The 20,879-nt window shown below is 33.3% G+C and overlaps 1 protein-coding gene across 2 annotated transcripts in view; it reads right to left on the bottom strand.

The window, feature by feature from the left end:
- Window positions 1-20,879, bottom strand: part of LOC125678126 (ABC transporter G family member 20-like) — a 32,751-nt gene that overhangs the window by 8,453 nt on the left and 3,419 nt on the right. For both annotated transcript variants that reach the window (XM_056155664.1, XM_056155663.1), the window contains exons 2-13: window positions 19,923-19,974; window positions 19,482-19,604; window positions 17,654-17,813; window positions 16,877-17,031; window positions 15,840-15,947; window positions 15,624-15,723; window positions 9,281-9,355; window positions 4,945-5,016; window positions 3,349-3,448; window positions 1,612-1,723; window positions 973-1,135; window positions 167-270 (exon numbers count right to left, since the gene is read on the bottom strand). In XM_056155664.1, coding sequence (XP_056011639.1) covers window positions 167-270; window positions 973-1,135; window positions 1,612-1,723; window positions 3,349-3,448; window positions 4,945-5,016; window positions 9,281-9,355; window positions 15,624-15,723; window positions 15,840-15,947; window positions 16,877-17,031; window positions 17,654-17,813; window positions 19,482-19,591 — 1,259 coding nt within the window. In that variant the 5' untranslated portion in view covers window positions 19,592-19,604; window positions 19,923-19,974. The remainder of the gene's footprint in view (window positions 1-166; window positions 271-972; window positions 1,136-1,611; window positions 1,724-3,348; window positions 3,449-4,944; window positions 5,017-9,280; window positions 9,356-15,623; window positions 15,724-15,839; window positions 15,948-16,876; window positions 17,032-17,653; window positions 17,814-19,481; window positions 19,605-19,922; window positions 19,975-20,879) is intronic.

The raw sequence follows: 20,879 nt of genomic DNA on the forward strand, positions 1-20,879 counted from the left end.
TATAGTACATTTCTTTTAACGACTGGGAATTCTGACAGAAAAGAGAGTAGCTTCAGGAAGTATGCCAGCTTAAAACATGGCAGTTCATACACTCGTGTATTTTCAATTTAAAAAAAAACAAAAGACAAACATAACACATTTCATAGTCTTGTTATCTACTACTTACCTTGTGAGGAGGTCCTGAGTGAAATTCCTCCCTATTCCAATGACTCCCCATGTATCCCCAAGTCTCACGGAATCTAGCGCTACATTCATGTCTTTATATATTACCTACCAAAAACAGAATGGCTTAACATAACAGTATGACCCTATTCACCATTAGGAGTTATTAAATGCAGAATGAAACTAAATATCTATTTGTACATTATTGTTTTGTACACTGTATCATATACTGTAATAGATGTACAATATTCTTAATCTGATAAAGCCAGCCCCCTTTTTCCTATCGACATGTTCTGATGGGCATCGTCTGGAGGTCATCCTGACGACGATAGGAGAAGGGGGGCTGGCTTTACTCAGACTGCAATATTCTTATCAAATTGTGCAGTAACATTGTTTTCCTCAATATTTTAGTTGCACATTAAACACATAATCCAACAAAGCAAGCATGTCTGTGCAGTGCAGGGCCCAACTGAAATAAAACTATTTTCTCACTAGAAATGTGATGGAATTTGTAAATCACTGACAGCTTATGGCTCGGATGTCGGATCTAATGGAAATACCCAGGCTTATGGCTTGGATGTCGGATCTAATGGAAATACCCAGGCTTATGGCCTGGATGTCGGATCTAATGGAAATACCCAGGCTTACGGCTCGGATGTCGGATCTAATGGAAATATCAAGGCTTATGGCTCGGATGTCGAATCTAATAGAAATACCCACACGGGGGATTCTGGAATTATTTTGCCATGGCTATCTTTTGAGATGAATAACCAGTACAACTGAGTAACATCACCTATACATGTTCATTACCTTACTAATCGTTTCATTATCCAGTTCCCTGATAAATAGCTGTCCCAATCCCTCTGTTTCGTTGTTGACGATGGCCATTTTTAATCCGTATGGTGAGCTCCCAATACACAGACAAAACAGGATGATCTGTATTGATGGCAAAATAAACTGAAACAAAAGAAAACTGAAATGGAAAAGTAAAAGCTTTCCATAAATTCTTTCCATTAAGTATGCAAATATTTTATAGCATTTTGCTAATGAATGTGTAAAACTGACTGTTGAGATGCATGATCAGAGATTTGGGTTCAACAGGACTGTTTCCTTGAATAGTGCAACTCCCAACAAGAGAACAGACATTAAAATACTCCACAGTGTAATTGGTCTGCTATTTTTTTTTTTTTTTTTTTTACAAAGTTTGTAGGATATCTCCAATAGCAACCCCCCTCCAGTAAACTACTAGTATAGTTATCACTGTTATTGATAATATTGAGGTGTTGTTGAATTAAGTGGGGGGGGGGGGGGGGGGGGGGGGACTAGATATAACTTGCACAAACTTAATTAAAGGTCATAATACCAGTAAGATGATGTACACAATCTTTTCTTTTAATGGTTTATATTGTGCAAGTGATAAAGTTTGTCTGAAGCATAAATGAATCTTACCCAATGTTTCTTTTCATAAATATGATATTCTTCAGAAATTGAGCAAAAATATTTCTGGGAGATGGTAATCCAATTGGGCAGAGGTAGTTCCCAGGGACTTCTATTTGTGCATCTAAAACATTTCACAATATATCATATCACTCTGATTCTGTTCACAAGCATCTAAGACACTTTACATCAAACTGGTTTTACTCACAGTAGTATTAAAATGTTTGGAACCAAACCAGATTTATTTTATTTCTTGCTGTGAATCTAAAAATTCATATGGCAATACTTTCATACTGGTCTGAATTTCAATGAAACACTTTGATTATCCTAAATATGGGCTTTGGAGTATCTGAGCATCAAACAAAGAGATAAAAGTCACATACAGTGGATGGATTGTTACTTAAATTGGCCTAAAAATTCTTAAATTTACATATTTCTATGTTCTCCACGAATCATAATTTGTTTTGTGGCTGGACAATTTGAAGAAATTTAAAACAAAAATATACCAGGAAAATTTTGATTCATTCATTTCACACACTTCCTCAGTCTGAATGGGAAAATTGAAAACTGGAGAAATTTTAATCTTGCCTATCAATTCAAAGCAGCAGTAAATGATTTTGGGCCAATCCAAAATACAGATGGAATTGTTTTTCAATGTGTCCGGGCAAAAATTACATTGGAGAAACATTTCTCAGCACAAAGTATTCTAAGGTCTATGGATTGTCACTAAGGTCATCTTAAACAGTCTGTTTATCTTGGATATATATTTTGAATAACAGTATTGAGTAACCACAATCTATTCATGCAATCTAATTATTCTACATCTGAACTTTATATAAACATTCTGATTAATGACAAAGTTTTTACGTGAAACTGATGACACCTGCATTAAAAAGAGAGAGAGAAAACGACATGATGTGTTCATGTAGAATAATCATAAATTTTCCTCATTTTAAATACATTCATATGTATTCTCTAAATAATACATTTCTATGTCATGTACATAATGTTAAATAAACATGCAAAATATAGTAATTATTACCCAATAATTATAATATACCGGGTACACCCAATAATTTCTACATGTAGATCATTTTCATAAAGTTTAAATACAGATCATTTTTGAGAGTTCAATACCTCATATCTAAGTCCAGACATTTTATGTAAGTTACTTACTAGTTACAAGAAAAGTAATGCATGCCTTGGTTTAACAATTTCCTTGATATAACATTAAAACTGAAATGTATCTCAGTACAGATACTACACAGGAGTGACTATGAAGCAGCAACTGACATCCATAACCCTGGGTAGTAAACCTTTTAATAAAATAATTGCTGTCCTCCAAATTTCTCAAGGATTGTCTTGTAGGCATATACTGTAAACCAACTTTTATTCGCGTGCGAGAAAATTTTGCGAGATTAGCAAGAACCTCATAGTCGCAAATATTTCTCATCATGAACCAGTCCTTGAATGTCTTTCATAGGTTCGAATAAGGCTTGATCGCGAAAATTCCTTGCCGTGAACTAGTTTACCACAGATGAATCACAAAATAAAGTAGCCATGAATAAAAGATGGCTTACAGTATCCCGGTAACCAAATGTCCATAGTTCCTACTCGTGATACTGCCACACAGTAATAATAATAATGTCCTTTACTTACAAGACAGTTTGATGTAATGATGTAGCAGTTTAAATAAAGTGAGGGCATGTAAGTACAAAGCCTTGAAATATTTTTCCTAAGTGAAAATACCAAAATTCTGCATGTCGTGCAGCAGTAATGGAGTCGTCTCCCCTGCTGGCTCATGTTCAGAGTTCACCATCTTCATACTAGGTTTGCTTGGCTGGTGACTCTGAAAAAATGAAAATCCATAGTGTTTTCAGATATGAACACCATAATACAGTATGCATATTAACAATCTTGCACGGCAAAACACACCTTACTGTGTATTAAAGGGGCATTATATGTAATTTTGTCACCAAAGATTTAATTCAATGGAAATTGTTCTATATTACATATTTCAGTAATAACACCAGTATCTAATTATTTCAAACACTTTTTAACCTCAAAACATGCAGGCACATCAATATGTGTAATTTCGGTGATTAAATAATCATTGTTTTGCAAGACAATAATTCTTTTTACATATTTCTTTACACTAAAAGTGGTTATCTAACATAGTTTTATTAGGTTTTTCTTGTTTTCGTACATAATAAATGTTTGTTAGTCATTATTATATTATATTCCTATGCCATTGAGAGATTTTGAGAGAAAAAATGGTTGCCATCACTTCCACAGCTAATGCTCCTTTAAGATCTTAATCTAGGATGGGGAATTCAGAAAGTCATACATGTTGTAAAACTGAAAAGTTTTGTATCTAATCATTAATCAACATGAATAGCACATGGCATATATTCTTTTATATTGTTCCTGAGGATTTTTTTTTATTAACATGTATTTTAACAGTACTCTTGATTTTTGGCCATTATATGTATTGATTGTATATATACAGTCTAGAATATCCTTATTCATATATTCTTATGGGGATCCGGGTTAGACTAGGTCCTCAGTACCCCTTGCTTGTTATAAGAGGTGACTAGATGGGGTGGTCCTTCAGAGGAGACCGCAAAAACCGAGGTCCCATGTCACAGCAGGTGTGGCACGATAGAGATCCCATAGGCCATATGTGTTGAGCATTATAGGCCTAAATTTTGCAGCCCTTGACCGGCAATGATGACATCACTGTATAAGTGAAAGATTCTGAAGAGGGACATTAAATAATATACAACCAACCAAACTTATGTATTTTTACCAAATTTCAGTACAGTGACAAGAGTTATCTGCCCTTTATAACAGTTGATATAGTAAATTTCATGGGATATTATGACATTACATAATTCAAGTTTCATAATATTTTGTTTTTTAAAATAATCTGTCTTATATTTAAACAACATACCAGTATGTACTTCTAAGTTAACCAAAACATGTACCACCTGTACATAAATATTTCCCGGTGTCATTTTGTGACAAGAGTAAGCAACAGAATGTATTTGTTTATCATCTGTCTCCCTGTGATGGCCAATTCTATTGTTTCTATTTGACTCGATCACCATCACTGAGTACATGTAGTTTGGAGTTTTGGGTCTATTTACTGTTAGATATGTTGTGCGTTACAGTGAATTAGATTACTTTAATGGAGAAAGACAAATATAATTCAACTATTGGTGGCAGTTACCAGGAGGGAACGGGAAGAGGGCAAAGAAAATATGAACAGCTACTCAACAAATATATATATTGGTACATCAAAAAGGTATTTTACTGCTAAGGGTGCAATATGTGCTGTCATACCTCTCCTGCAAGATTCATGTTCAGAGTGTTTTGATCTGCATGACATAGTTTCAGGAATATTGTTTCCAAACACTGAAAAATAAAAACAAAAAACAAAAAATATACACAGGTAACAGGAATCCAGTAAATTAAAATCAGACTTCTTAGATCCGCACCGTATAACTCTGCATAAGAAGATCTGACATAACCCAACTAGGGGTCATGTTCATGTGAACTTTATGTTAGCCAATCAGTGAGTTGCCTATGAAATCGTCAGTGTTCACAAATCAAGGAAAATGGCTGCAATTGTTTGGTTTGAACGAAAATACATCACAGTTAGATGTGACGTCACAATGCACTGTTTACGTCGACTGGCGTTATATTCCTCGCGTTAATCAAGTAAACTATCTTGAAAACTATTCAAATCATACCCATCCCTATTCATACATAAATTGCAATTCACAATTAATTTGAGTGTATTTCATATCGTACGTTTTCTTGTTTGTATGACTGGAATAGAATTGGCATTATTGCGAAAGTTTAAAATTCCTAATGAGAAAATATATAATTTCATAGTTTGGAATAAACTTCTTGGGAGAGAGATTGAATACTGCAACTTGTTTATGAATTGCCGGGAACCACCTAAATAGCCATCATTGTCTGTTGGGCGTAATCTGACTGGCTGATAGTTCTCATGAATATTCCAAGCAAAAGGTCATGTGGACGTGACCCCATATGGGGTTATGTCAGATCCTATTGTAGTGATTGTGAGCATATCTTAGGATCTCATTTAATTAGATTGAGGCCAGTATATAAGCTGGTAACAGGGGGCCAGTGGGCCACAATGCTGAACCAAGTCACCATGCTGAACCGAGTTACTATGCTGTACCAAGTCACCATGCTAAACCGAATCACCATGCTGAACCAAATCACCATGCTGAACCGAGTCACCATGCTGAACCAAGTCACCATGCTCATTATCATGGGCTATAAAAATATTGGCAGTATGGGGTAATTTGCCTATACCCCTTGAATAAACAATCTAGAAATTCAATCTTTACATTCTAATTTCGTAATATACAGGTATAGATACATTTTATGCTGAAATACATAACAAATTGCTAGATGCATTAATGCTCTATTTCAGCCCAGTATTAACCAACAATTCAAAATCAATTTATTCACAATGCTTGGTTATGGTTTGTGTAATTTGAAGAATTCCTCATTTGTGGTTCATGACAATTTTTTAAAAAAATTTTCTCTATACATTTTCTATGAAAACATTCTTGCCCCAGGGGTTTTGGAATGAAGAAAATTGAATCTATATTGCATGAGGATGTTTTTACATGTATATGAATGTGACATTTGTTACTCTGTGAGTCTTAAGATTTAAAAAAAATTTAAAGACACTTGCTACAAACAATTCTATTTATTCCTATGTTACATTTAAAGACACTTGTTACAAACAATTCTATTTATTCCTATGTTACATTTAAAGACACTTGCTACAAAGAAATCAAACTTCTTTGTTTTCAAATATTTCTGTAAAAAATGTTAATAAATATGCAAAATATGTAAAAATAGCAACATTACAAACCGAATTAAGTCAAGTTGATCAAATTATTAGCATTTAATGGGTATTTGTTTTCAGAGCTTTCCTGTGTAATCACTCAAATCCTTTTCACACATTGATTTAAAAATTGCTTTATGTGTATCATGTTCTTTAAATATCAATATATACTTCACGACCAGGAAACTTGTCAAAAACTGTAAAACTTGAAACTCTTCAAAAGGAGGTAGAAAAATTTGTTTGTAGCAATTGTCTTTTAAACCCTACAAAAAAATGTCTTGTTTGTGGAAAAATGCACAAAGGCATTGCATGACAGAATACCCCATAGCAACACGGTATCACTGAAAGAATGCTGCTATTTAAGATTCATTCTATACTATAAGGCAACATTATTATCAGCTTTTTACCATGAAATCTCCTTCTCAGTTACATATTAAAAAAAATATGTCATACCTGACCTCAATACAATGACTCTGTCCTTTTTCTATTCTTGAAGCAAGTACAAGCCTGAAAAGTGGACTGTTTTGATGGTGTCAACAACATTGCTAATAGCAGCCATGACCTTCACCTACCTTCCATTCTGCCATATCACATTGTTACATTTGAATACCTATTATGACCTTGACCTTTGTATTTTGAATACATCAAATGGCAGTTTCTTTTCCCCATCTAGCATCTGTGCAGTAAGTATGACACTGAAAACTAGGTTTGTTCAGCTTCATATGGTGTCCACAAAATGACATTTGAATAATAACATGACTTTGACATATGACCTTTAGAGCTAAAATTCAGTTGGCAACTTTTTGTACCCATCTATCCTCTGTAAAACTGAAAACTGGAAATCTACTCTGTATATTGAGCCTATCCATTATTGTTGCATTGAATACAGTCTGTGACCACTTAACCTAGAAATAAACGAAGTATGTATATTTCAATATGAAATGGTACTTTCCACATGGTCCATTTTAAAAGATGCACATGTATATGTTCAGGGAAGTTCACATGTATATGTTCAGGGAAGTTCCTATGTCCCCTGCAACTTTGAGGTACCGTATTTTGCCGAATATAATACGCACTTTTTTTAGAGAATATTTTTGTGCCAGAAAGGGGTGCGTATTATATACCACTATAGGTTTTTGACCTTTTTTTCCAGATGAAACTCGGCGATTAAGTAGTGTAATATTTCACTAAAAGACCAAGGCTTCGGATACTGTACGCCTTTTCACGTTCACCTATTTATTAAGTAGAAAATTCGACCTCAAGAAAATTACTACAGAAACGTAAAATTGCAGAAAATGTGATATATATACTTACAATATCTAAATACTTCAATTATCATGAAACAAACAGCCAATCAAATTGCATTGGATCTGACTATTCATTACAGCCATTATTGAAAGCATGTGTACACAATAATGCCTTGACACGTGCTAAAATTGTTGGAAAATAATTTTGTCACTTGCTAAAAGTTTATTTACTGTAAGTTTTATGAATAGGCCTAATTTTTAATGAAATACTTATTTGAATCTTTGAAATAACTATTCTTGCGTAAAAGCGTGTGTTTTACGAAGCCATTGTTGTGTACACTGCTTTTGTTAGATACCCCCTCCGGGTAAAGAAATACCTAACAAAATTTTTTTCCACACATTTTAATAGTGATCGTAGTTAACGAGGAGTTGATAATTTGCATCTTTGTACCTACCATGGTGTGTTGATTACAGTAAAATAAGCGATAGTTTAATTGTTTAATTTTATTTTTATAACATCGGCTATTTGATTGATTTTAAGTTTCAACAAAGGAAATATCGAGTCAGTTTAATGCTACAAAATCTTGTGCTTTGCTGAAATGAACAGGCTTGTCCGGGTTGATATTTCCCTGAAGATTCTCATTGAAGATTACCGCGATGTAGACCTCATCTCAAAAAGTTTGCAAATTATTGTGCGTTGTTTAGAATTCATTATTTCTGCAAAAATATTAAGTGAAAATTAACACCAAGTATAAAATAAAGATTACCGCTTGGTCAAAATTTTTGTTGCGTATTATACACCCGAAGTGCGTTTTTTCACCAACTTTTAGGCTCAAAGTGGGGGGTGCGTATTAAACACCACTGCGTATTATATTCGGCAAAATACGGTAAAGGGGTGATTGCATTTATTTCCTCAAATTACTCAGAAAAAAATATATTTGAAAATCAAATTCTAATGGCATCATAATTAAACAGGAACTTGCCATAACATGACACAATTGCTACAAAAATTCCTTTGGTCTTATCCCCCCCCCCCCCCCCCCCATTTCACAATTTACACCAGTATTCAAAATGTATCCATGGATCACAGAATTATCAGACTGTAAAACAGCCTTAAAGTAGACAAGTTGTTCAACACTTGTATCCCAGTTACTGTGACCCTGTTTTAATGTAATCTCATATATTCATATACAACAGGAACATAATCAGTCTTAAAAATGCAATGAAATACACCGAAACGCAACAGACATGTCACGCTTACGACATGCTGAAAAGTTCAAGAAGATTTAAATTCACAGATTTGAAATGACATCACAATGCACATTTGAAATGGATTTTTGTATACTTTATGGAATACTGAACTTTACATTCATGTACTCTTGTATGTTAAGATTAAATGTTTAACTTTTATATCTGATTTTATAATAAAGCTTTTGATATGTCAGTATGTGTGAAGTTTCTTTTATGGTTCAGTATCTTTGACACTAGTTTGTTGCTACAATCATTGAACATGACACGAGTGTATGAAGTAATTACTCACATCCTCTTTGTAAAGGTTCATTAATGCTGTAGGTGAGTCTTCAGCAAGAAGTCTTCCATTTCTCATCAAGCCAACCTTAATGACAACAAGAGTATCAGTACAGGTAAATAATATGCCAGTCTCATCAAGCCAACCTTAATGACAACAAGAGTATCAGTACAGGTAAATAATATGCCAGTCTCATCAAGCCAACCTTAATGACAACAAGAGTATCAGAACAGGTAAATAATACGCCAGTCACACGTTTTTATTAAAGTGTTCGTTTTCTATGACAATACATCTTTTCTAAAGACAGGTGCATAACAAACGAATTCATGCTTGCATTATATGAATGTTTTTTAAATATCTGTAATAAACACACAGTTTAATTAAGATAAAAGGTCCTAGCTTAAAAACTGACAGGAAGTATATAGTCAAACTTCTGTGTGTAAAATATTTCCCCAAAATTAACTAAGGTCAACTACCTGTGATTTTTTTAAACATCAAAGAAAATTTTTATTAAATTCTTGGTAATCAAAATCCCTGCAATACAGTTACACATGTTGACAGACAAATTATGTACCCACATTGCAATTTTGCTCAAAACAGACAAAGTTCAATAACTCTTTATTTTCTCAAAATGTGAAGAAAACCAAAATCCTTGCAATATACACATTTCCAATACCCATACAAACACTCTGTAAAACAAGAAGGTACTAGCTTCAAAACTTTTTGTAAATACACATTTTATTTGCAAAAACATTGTTTACAACACAATTTTATGAGACTAGCCATTTGTGAAAATTTATTTCTCAATTTCTCAAGAATACTCTTAAGCATAGAAAACTTAAGCAATAAATAAGTGAGTCACAAAAGGTATGTCCTGTGAATGACTATATATTTTGAATCCATGCAAAAATAAGGTCTGATGAAATAAAAGTGAGCTATAGTATGAGAGAACTTACGCTCTCTCTATAGGATATTCCTTTAATATTGACAAAGTCCAACATGTTCTTCTCTATAGACTTCAGGAAGATGAAAATTCTTGCCATATGCATATCTTCAATAGTTTCAGTACAAATACTCTGTAAACTAAGAATGTCCGAACTTAAAAACTGTGGGAAGAGTTGATGGATAAGCCATGCACCCTTCACATTAAAGGGGCAAAACTCCTGCAAGAGATTGAAATGGAACAAAACCAAGAGTGACTTGAGAAGAAACTACACTGCAAGTTTCAGTTTATGTGTGACAATGAAAATAGAAACAGAAAACACGGAATGAACAAACGGATATACTGACATTACTGTACCATAATACCTCTCATCTACAGAACCGTGTATACAAGTGAATTCTTTGTAGTACAGAGCCAATTCTTTCTGCCCCCCCCCCCCCCCCCCCCCCATTTCTGACAACACAATTACAATAGGGTATACTGAAGTAGCTATGTACCAAGCCTACGGAGCACAACATCGAATACTATTAGAGGGACGTGACTCTCATAAACCAATCATCACCAGGCCTAACCTGATTGCACAATGTAAAGCACGGGAGGATGCTTGCATAATTTTTATAAACTATGGTACATGTAATTTACTGCACTTGAAGATAATTGTCCAATTAAAAACCTGAGACTTATAATATAGTTCTATGCTTCATACCTCACAGACCTTTGTATGTATATCAAAATACAAACAAAAATATCACAAGTCTTATATTAAGATGTTTACAAAATCAAACTTTTCCCATATATATTCATATCTATTTTTTTTAAAATATTGAAAACTTAAATTGGCCACATCCATAAAAGTAGAATCTATAGTTACAACACACCAGGACAAGGGAAGTAACTTAGGAACATGCCACCCTACAACCTCCTCATTATAACTTAATTAATGAATTCACTGAAACTAAGTTTGTCCTAAAATGTTTCTGTTTATAAACTCGACCTTAATGTTCAGTATTAAGGTAGTACCAAACGCCCCTAAAATTAGTTTAGTTTATATCGTCTTAAATTCATTAATTTAATAAAATGAAATCTCCTTAATACAATGATGTTTTGAACAAACTAATATAATCCATGGCATGTATTTTGCCTATTCTGAAAAATATCATTGTTGGATACCCACGGCTGATCTCTTCTACTCAACAGTAGATGAGCAGAAGATGAGATCAGCCGTGGATATCCAACAATGGAAAAATATGGGAGACATCCAATATCTTGGAGGTCTAGGAGTCTAAATCTTGAATGCATTTATTTCATCTTTGTGTCTCTTATTAAGTAATGGATAACTTTTGTTGCGTAGCTAGTAGAAACCTAGTATTTGGACACATGTATAGGCATCTTTTTGTCTTAAAGGTTAATGAAGGTAAAGGTCATATCTTATGGTTAACAGTCAAATATGATGATGTCATTTGTCGAATATATCTTTTTTTTTTTCTTAATCAAATTTTTTTTAAAAGTCAAAAAATATCCAAAATCCTAAGTTGAATTTCCTTTATTTTAAAATGATATATCAATTTCTGTATCATTTTGTTCATTATGTCAATTTTTTTCAAAATTTGAATTATACATTTCCTTTTAAGAGATCTTAATATGAAGCAATTTTACGTTTAAGATTTGCTATTGACAAGCCATGCATGTTTTATTGTACATCGCAGTGTACACAAATATACCAATTACATATATTTTGTAGAAATTTAGTAACAAATAGGTCAGCTTTTTGAAAAGAATTATTATTTTTGTAAAATCTTAATAGATAATTTTTTACATAGGGCACATTCTTATCACGAAAGTTTAGTTTCACACTCTTCTTACTGGGGTCTGATGCCCTATACAGTATTTGAAACTAAGAGGAGAAAAAATTATAAGATATATTTGTTTTATACCATGCACAATAAGAGGCTTTGTTCCTTAGAACAAAATATCAAAGTTTCAACAACAAAAAAATGAAGTTGAGAAAAAATCATTCCATTTTTTTCCCTATACAAAGTGTATATTTCATTAAAAAAATCTATTCTGATAAAAACTTATGGTGAACAAATTTCATCTAAGGATGCTTTGTGCCATTTAGTTTGGTTCCCTTCAAATACAAAATTTCGATCCCCTATTGTGGCTCTACCCTAACCCAAGGGTTCATGATTTTTACAAACTTAAATCTCCACTTTGTCAGGAAGCTTTCAAGTAAATTTCAGCTTTTCTGGCCCAGTGGTTCTTGAGAAGATTTTTAAATGACACCACCCTATTTTTGTGATTATCATCCCTTTGTAGGGAGCATGGCCCTTCATTTGAACAAACTTAAATTCCCTCCATCTTAGGATGATTTGTATCAAGTTTGATTCAATTTGGCCCAGTGGTTCCTATATACAGCTTATTCTGGATCAACCTTTTTCTTTCAATATGACCTAAGTTCAAAAAAAGGGAAATCAGCAATTAACGTCGGCCATATTGGAAGCTCCCGTTTTACATAATCATAATATCGATCCCGATTACAAATGCAGAACATGAATCATATTACGCTGTTCAATTTATTACGTTACGAAATTTGCAACATTTGAATAATGGAATGAATTTATTAGTACATGCACTTAAGATTTTTATTTGAAAAAATCAGTGAGCTTTGTTTGTTTTTGATTCATACTGAACTGATTGTCAATGAATAATTCAATTTCCTGCAGGCCTGCAAACATTTCGTCATCGACATTAGGTAGCTTCTGTACATATGTTTTCAATTTACATACACAATCGCGAGCTTGATTGTCTGTCATATTTTCTTCTGGAATGTCCCAATTTTCGTCCTCACTCTTGTCATCATCATTTTCTTCATATGTTTCTACAATAATATCAGTAGCGAGTTCTTCCCTGGAGACCATCGCCGTGTCAATATTGATATAGTCAATCATCGGAATTTCAGAACTGCTTTTCTTTAAAAGTTCACTAAATTCAGCAAGTGACATGTTATCTGTAAAGTCGTTATCGTCAGATGTTATAGGAACTTCAGTCTGAGATTTTAGTGTGAAACCGACCTTGCGAAAACAATTTTCAATGCACTGAGACGATGGCATCAACCATGCTTTGTGCAGCCATTCAATTGCAGTTTTGATATTAATGCAAAATTCAAATTTTTCATGTCAAGACATTTTATTTTTTCGGCAATAAAAAGCTTTCTGTAGTAGACTTTGAAAGTGTTGATTATGCTCTGGTTCATAGGCTGCAACAAAGATGTCACATTTGGGGGGGAAAAGATAAGAGTAATGATGGCAGATTTTCAATTTTGGGGTGTGCTGGGCAGTTACCAGTATCAAAGAACAATAGAATTTTTCGTTTCTCCTTCTTAAATTATTTTATCCAGCGGACGAACCCAATCTTTGAATATGTCGCTCTTCATCCACGCACAAGAATTTGCATAATGATGTACTGGTAAACTCTTGATGTTTTTAAAATACTGAAGGTTTTTGAATTTGCCAATCACCAATGGTTTTAGCTTTTTTGAACCGTCCATATTTGCTCCCAACAAAATAGAAATTCTTTCCTTACTGCGTTTCCCACCATGCCACTGATCACCCTTCAGATGAAGAGATTTTGCTAGTTTGCACTTAAAAAATAAACTGGGCTCATCAGCATTGAAAATATTCCTTGTTTCATATTTTTCTGTTACAATGTAATTTGGGCAATTTGTTTTAAAACCAGTCATCTGTCATTGTTTTATCTACACTTTCACTCTCGCCACACACAGCTTTGTAAGCCATACCAAGTCATTTTTTGAAGCGCTCAATAGATCCTGATGAACATTTGAAATCAGCAATGCCTAATTTTTTGGCGCATTCTTCAAACTTTTCTGTTAGGACATCACTAGAAATCGCTATATTTCATGATCTAGCATTTATAAAGGCAGTCTTCTATCTGTATAGTTTCCAAATTGCATGTGTTTCTGTTTTGGGGAAAATCACCCAATTCGATAGCCTCAATGATAGCGACATGTTGTTTGAAAATCATGGTTAATTAAAGTACTGGGGTTAATTCCGAAATCCTTTCCTATTTCAGATTTTGATTTCAAATTCTTATCCATCGCAGTTATTAGTTCGTATTTCGTGTCCAATGACAAAGTTTTTCTTTCTTCAATATAACCGTTATAAAAACAACACATTATCACCTCGTCAGACAGAGAATTGGCTTTAAAATACATGATATTTCAATATAAGGGATTTCAAATTAACTGATAATTTACTGCAAAGAAAATGAGAGACTGAGGCTAGGGATTTTGTTTTACTTCAAAATAAGCGATTTCAATATTTAAGTGGAGTAAGCTGTATGAGCATGTAAAACTTTGATCCCTAAATGTGGTCCCAACTTACCCTCAGGGGCCATGATCTACTCTAAACCAGAAAGCTTTCACTTAAATTTCTACTCTTATACTAAGGTGGTTCTTGAGAAGAAGATTTTTAAACATTTTCCCTTTATATTCACATGTAAAACTTTGATCCCCTATTGTGGTCCCAACATACCCCCAGGAGTCATGATTTTTTGAATCTCCACTATGTCAGAAAGCTTTCATGTAAATTTCAGCTTTTCTGGCCCAGTGGTTCTTGAAAAGATTTTAAAATAAACACAATCTTATTTTTGCATTTTTGTGATTATCTCCCCTTTGAAGGGAACATGGCCCTTCTTTGAACATACGTGAATCATCTTCATCTAAGGATGGTTTGTATAAAGTTTGATTAAAATTAGCCCGGTGGTTCTGGAGAAGATTTTCCTATATATCTGCATGTAAAACTTTGATCCCCTATTGTGGCCCCATCCTACCCCCAGGGGCCATGATCTGAACATATTTGAATCTACTCTATATCAAAAAGCTTTCAGGTAAATCTCCATTTTTCTGGCCAAGTGGTTCTTAAGATTTTTAAAGATTTTCTTTATATATTCGCTTGTATAATTTTGATCCTTTATTGTGGCCCCAACATATCCCTGGGGGTCATGATTTTAACCAACTTGAATCTTCACTATGTCAGTAAGCTTTCAGATAAATTTCAGCTTTTCTGACACAGTGGTTCTTGAAAAGAAGACTTTTAAATGACCCTACCCTATTTTTGCATTTTTGTGATTATCTCCCCTTTAAAGGGGACATGGCCCTTCATTTGAACAAACTTGAATCCCCTTCACCCAAAGATGCTTTCAGTTAAAATTGGGCCATTGGTTCTGGAGAAGAAGATGAAAATGTGAAAAGTTTACATGACGGACAACAGAAAGTTTTGATCAGAAAAGCTCACTTCAGCCTTCTGCTCAGGTGAGCAAAAATTAAAATGTTGACTCACTTATGGCCAGGTACTGTCCCTTATTGTCACAGACATTACCAAAGGATTTACTGACCTTGTCAGCTTGTCTGGCCTCCTCAATGTAGTGTGTGGTAATAATGATGGCTGTTTTTGAGTTCAGTTTTCTTGTGATGCTCAGTAGGTGTTCCCAAATTCTGTAATTACATTCTTTGTTTAATATTAAGCTTAATTTGTAGCAAGCAGATTTGCAGTCTTATCTCCTCAAATAAATTATCTACCCCTAAAAATGTTGTATTATATAATAACTAACCTCTCTCTAAGTATGGGATCTACCCCGACTGTCGGTTCATCAAGAATCAGAAGCTCTGGTTCCTGCAATAAAGCCACAGCTAGGGAAACTCTTCTTCTCTGTCCACCACTGAAAATATTGATAACAAGTAAATTGGCATTCAGAAAAATCTTTAAATCAGAAACAAACTTTACTTTGATATTCATAAATAAACTTTTATACTTTGACATCCAGAAACAAACTTTACTTTAGCACTCAGAAATAAACTTTACTTCAACATTCAGAAATAAACTTTACTTCGACATTCAGAAATAAACTTTATTTTGACACTTTATTTTGACATTCAGAAATAAACTTTATTTTGACATTCAGAAATAAACTTTACTTTGACATTCAGAAATAAACTTTACTTTGACATTCAGAAATAAACTTTACTTCGACATTCAGAAATAAACTTTACTTTGACGTTCAGAAACAATCCTTACTTTGGCACTCAGAAATTTGACATTATATATATATATATATATATATATATATATAATATATGATCTCCAATGGTTTGTGGTTTGATATGATTTATATTCAACGAGTTGTAAATTTTCTATCCCCGAGCCTTAGCAAAGGGATAGATTTAAATTTCTAACAACAAATCATGAGAGATTCTTTTTATTACATGTTAACACTTAATTGTACTGTATTGTTGGGAATTTTGCTTCCTGGCATTTTATAAACCAGCTACGTAAAATTGACATTTGTTTATGACATCAAAAACGGCGTAGGAAAACAATGTAATAATTAAAATTTATGCAATAGGTGACATCCACTGAATAAAGGAGTAAAAATGTGATAAATATATTTTACACAATAGCTCATTTTTATAGGTATCATAGGACAAAAACCTCATATATAGCACTTTATAGGACATGATAAATGTTCATAGGAAATATAGGATTTATAGGACACCTATGACCAATGTTGTATTGAAAATATGAATCGTAGCTTAAGTATCATATTGTGAAGGGGGCATATTTCGTTTCAGTCCTAATACATGTATTCACCTTAAGTTTTCAATGAGCCTGCTGGACTCAGGAAGAGTCAAAAACTGCAGAAGGAATTCTGTTCTACTCCTTCTTTCACCTCTGGACATTCTGTGAATTCTTCCAAAGTAAGACAGAGTTTCCTCAATAGACATTTTGTTAAATAATGCTATTTCCTGAAAAATAAGACTCATCTGTCACTAATGGTGATCAAGTTGATAAGCAAGTATAAAAGAATGGATCATCATATTAAGGGTTGACCATGCGAGTCTAAATAATCAACATGCAGTGTGATCTCATTTCTCTTTCCAAAATCAAAAAAAAAAACAAGAAAGTTTTAGACACAGCTAAAAATTGCTTCATCTTTATTGTCTAAATCCACTCTCTTTTTTCATAAATGATAATGCGTACTTTGTTTGGGACTAGCATGCCAACCACATGGAATAAATAAGTACTGCTGTATTACTATATAAATCAAATTAAAACGCTAGCTACTATTCTATCAAAGAACTGAACTTTTACAAGAGAGTCAGTACTCTCACAGAATTTTTCACTGGGAATGATTCAATCATAAACCAAAAGTTTATCACTTAATTAACTGCATCTAATCAACAGATACAGTACATGCAGTGAATCATCCATATAAAGTTTGTTGTTTGAATGTTTGAATCTGCAGTATGTGTAACTATAAAAACCATGTTCTTCTCTTTGTAAACCAAGTGAAATATTATGAATAATAGAATATTTAAACAAAATAAAGAAGTCTTATTTAATTTTCTTGATATGTAGATCACATACTTGAGGCATATATCCAACTAAATGTCCTGGAACCCCGTGTCCTCGGGCTCCTGGTCTGTTGCCAAGGACAATCACATTCCCAGAATCCACTTGTAGTCTTCCCACAATGCATCTTAACAGAGTTGTTTTGCCACAACCACTTGGTCCTAGCAGTCCATATCTATAATGTTCAATATAAATCAACATTCTTTCAAACAGAATTCAAAACACTTTAATCTTAAACCACCACTCAAAGCTGAGATACTATATTATGGTTTGAGTGTGTATTATTATTATTTATTGATTTATAAAGCGCAAAATTATATATAGTTTCTATGCACTGTACAATGTTTCTGCTAACAATCAATGATAATATACTAATAAAAGACCTGTGTGTGTGACAATCCAATTTTCGCTTTCAAAACAAGTGTAACAGGAAGGGAGAAAAAGCAACAGACCAGATCAGGATCTTTTTTTTTTTTTTTTTTTTTTTTACAATTCTACAAAACTCAGGTGTGAACCTCTTTAATGCATTCCAACAGTGATCTATGGCAGTCTTAGCGAAAAACTTTTTTAAATATTGGACATTCGGGCCTCTGTATCTGGTAGACCAAAAAGAAAATCACAGGTCAAAATGAAACATAAAGTATTATTTTATTTAATTTTGAAAAGAACTTTCAAGAGAGAGTTCAAGAGTACATTAAGTCATTAAACCACTTAAAGGGTTTTCATCAAAATAAGTACGTCAAGTGTTAGTGTGATAGAAACACAATATCTAACTAGGAAGAATTGTTTTAGCACACTAAAATTGAAGTATCCCCTTCCACTTTCTATAGTTTCTAAAAAAGATTTTTAGGGAACATCTTTAAAGTGGAAAATCAAAGTTACAGTACAGTACATAAATGTCACCTATATGCATATGAGCTTCAACCGAGGAACAGTGTTGTGAACATATGATAGTAAATTAAACTTATCAACATACCAAATATCAAAGGCCTATGTCAAAATAACACTGGCATGTGACATACTGTCTTATCATGGTATACCAACTTATTAAATATTAAAGTTCAATGTAAAACAGACAAAAAAGTTTTGGTTCGGACAACAAATATGCCCCTTTACATAAAAGGTCAAGGTCAAAGGTCATCAAAATGGCACATGACACACTGTCTTATCATGGTATACCCACAAATCAAAGGCCTAGCCCAAAATGTTTCATTATTTGACCTTTACATAAAAGGTCAAGGTCATCAAATATGACATGTGACACATTGTCTTATCATGATATACCCATACATCAAATATCAAAGGCCTATGTCAAAAGACAAAAAAAAATTATGGCCCAGACAATAAAAATGCATAAAAATTCTATTAATTGACCTTTATATAAAAGGTCAAGGTCAAATGTCACCAAAAATTGTATCAATTCACTGTACTATCATGGTATATCCACAAATCAAATATCAAAGGCCTGTGTCAAAAGACAAAACGTTATGGCCCGAACAAATTTTGTATGAGAAGCGGAAGAAGAATTCACACAAAACAATATGTCTCGTTCTGGGAAGGGGAGACATAATAAATCGAATGGCAATGACTTGAGAGGTAACTGTAAAGTTAAAACGGTTATAGCGAACATGTTTATAATCAATTCACGCTTACAGCGAAGTAATTTTCATTCCCTGTAGTTTTAAAACATATCATGATCTCATTGAGCATAACAAATCTTTTTAATTGACATTTATAACAAATCTAAATATCAGTTTGTCCCCAGCACTGCACTATAAGTGTGTTTTACTGTATATGGTTACATAATGAATGATAAGAATGAAATCTGCTACCAGTAACTTACATTGTTCCTCTTGCCACAGTCATGTCAAGATCCTGTAGGACTTTCACCTTGTCTTTGCCCTTGCCATAACTCTTATACAGATGTCTTGTCAAAACAGCTATTTCTCCCATTTCTACAGCTCAACTATAAAATAATCATCTGTACACTCATAAAATTTCCATACATATTATGCTCATATATACATGTACACAATTTTTTTTAAAAAAAAATCTCAATTCTAAACACAAATACATTCTTTAAAGCATAACTTCTTAATTCTTTTCATGATCATGTTAGCCATTTCCAAACTGATACCCAATTGAAATTAACAGGTCCTTGGTTCTACCTGTATAAAAATGACCTGCATAGGTATTTACACCTACTGAAAGTAGCTTTATATAACTTCAGCACAAATCAAAATTTCATTTAAAAAAATGTCTCAGAAATTAACCGTTGATTTACCTCGAGATTTAAGGATTGCCTTTACAAAATTTTACGCCTGTATCATCGTCTCCTGATTAAAACAAGTAGATGGAATATTATTGACAGAAATTTTAATAAAATACACAATGTGTGATTACAATTGTATTGTATTGACAGAAATTTTAATAAAATGCACTATGTGTGATTGCAATTGTATTAGTGATGAATCTCATTATGTTGTGGAATGAATACATTTTTCAAACAACAAAAAAAGTTTCTGCCCAATAGATATTGTAAACAAGGGTACCGCAAATGGTACAATATATGCCTGTAGGACAGTGAAATTCAACATGTAAGCATAGAATGCACTCATTGATATCACACATTCTGAATAGTAAAGCCTTCTGACATGTGAACTGATTATGTACATGTATTTCTCAGAGAGGGATATTGTGACAAAATGTCGGTGCAATATCTGTATCGATGATGAGAAAAAGTCCAGGAAACTATTTGACCTACTTTTAACCCTAAAGTAGGTCAAAGAGCACCAATAAGTTGAAATGTGAACTCATTATGTATCTGCCTGTTTGCATAGGATAGTCATTAACCAGTTTAACAAATGTTCGTTACTGATAAACTGTTCTTTATTTAACATATAGAAGTGGGGATTTTCCTTGGGCTTTTATTTAAAGAACAATCCAAAAGAAAGTGCTTTTTGTCTTTGACACATGGTATTGCACAGAAAACCACAAATTCAAGCCATGTAGTGACTCATTTTGGATGCGACCAGTTTCAATGTGAATTGGGAGTGTTTCGCATCTGAATTGAGTGAAGGCTGATCTCTCTTGCTTTGACAGCCTTGATAAAACAAAAGGTTCAAGGATATATTTGTTTTAAATGTGATGTATGTTCTTAGTTTTGGGAAAGCTGTTAATCCATCATTCCAGATCCATTCAGTATAATCGTGTAGCATATTTTAAATTTCTGTAATATCTA

This window comes from Ostrea edulis, chromosome 2, assembly GCF_947568905.1.
Source record: "Ostrea edulis chromosome 2, xbOstEdul1.1, whole genome shotgun sequence".
NCBI classification, from domain to species: domain Eukaryota; kingdom Metazoa; phylum Mollusca; class Bivalvia; order Ostreida; family Ostreidae; genus Ostrea; species Ostrea edulis.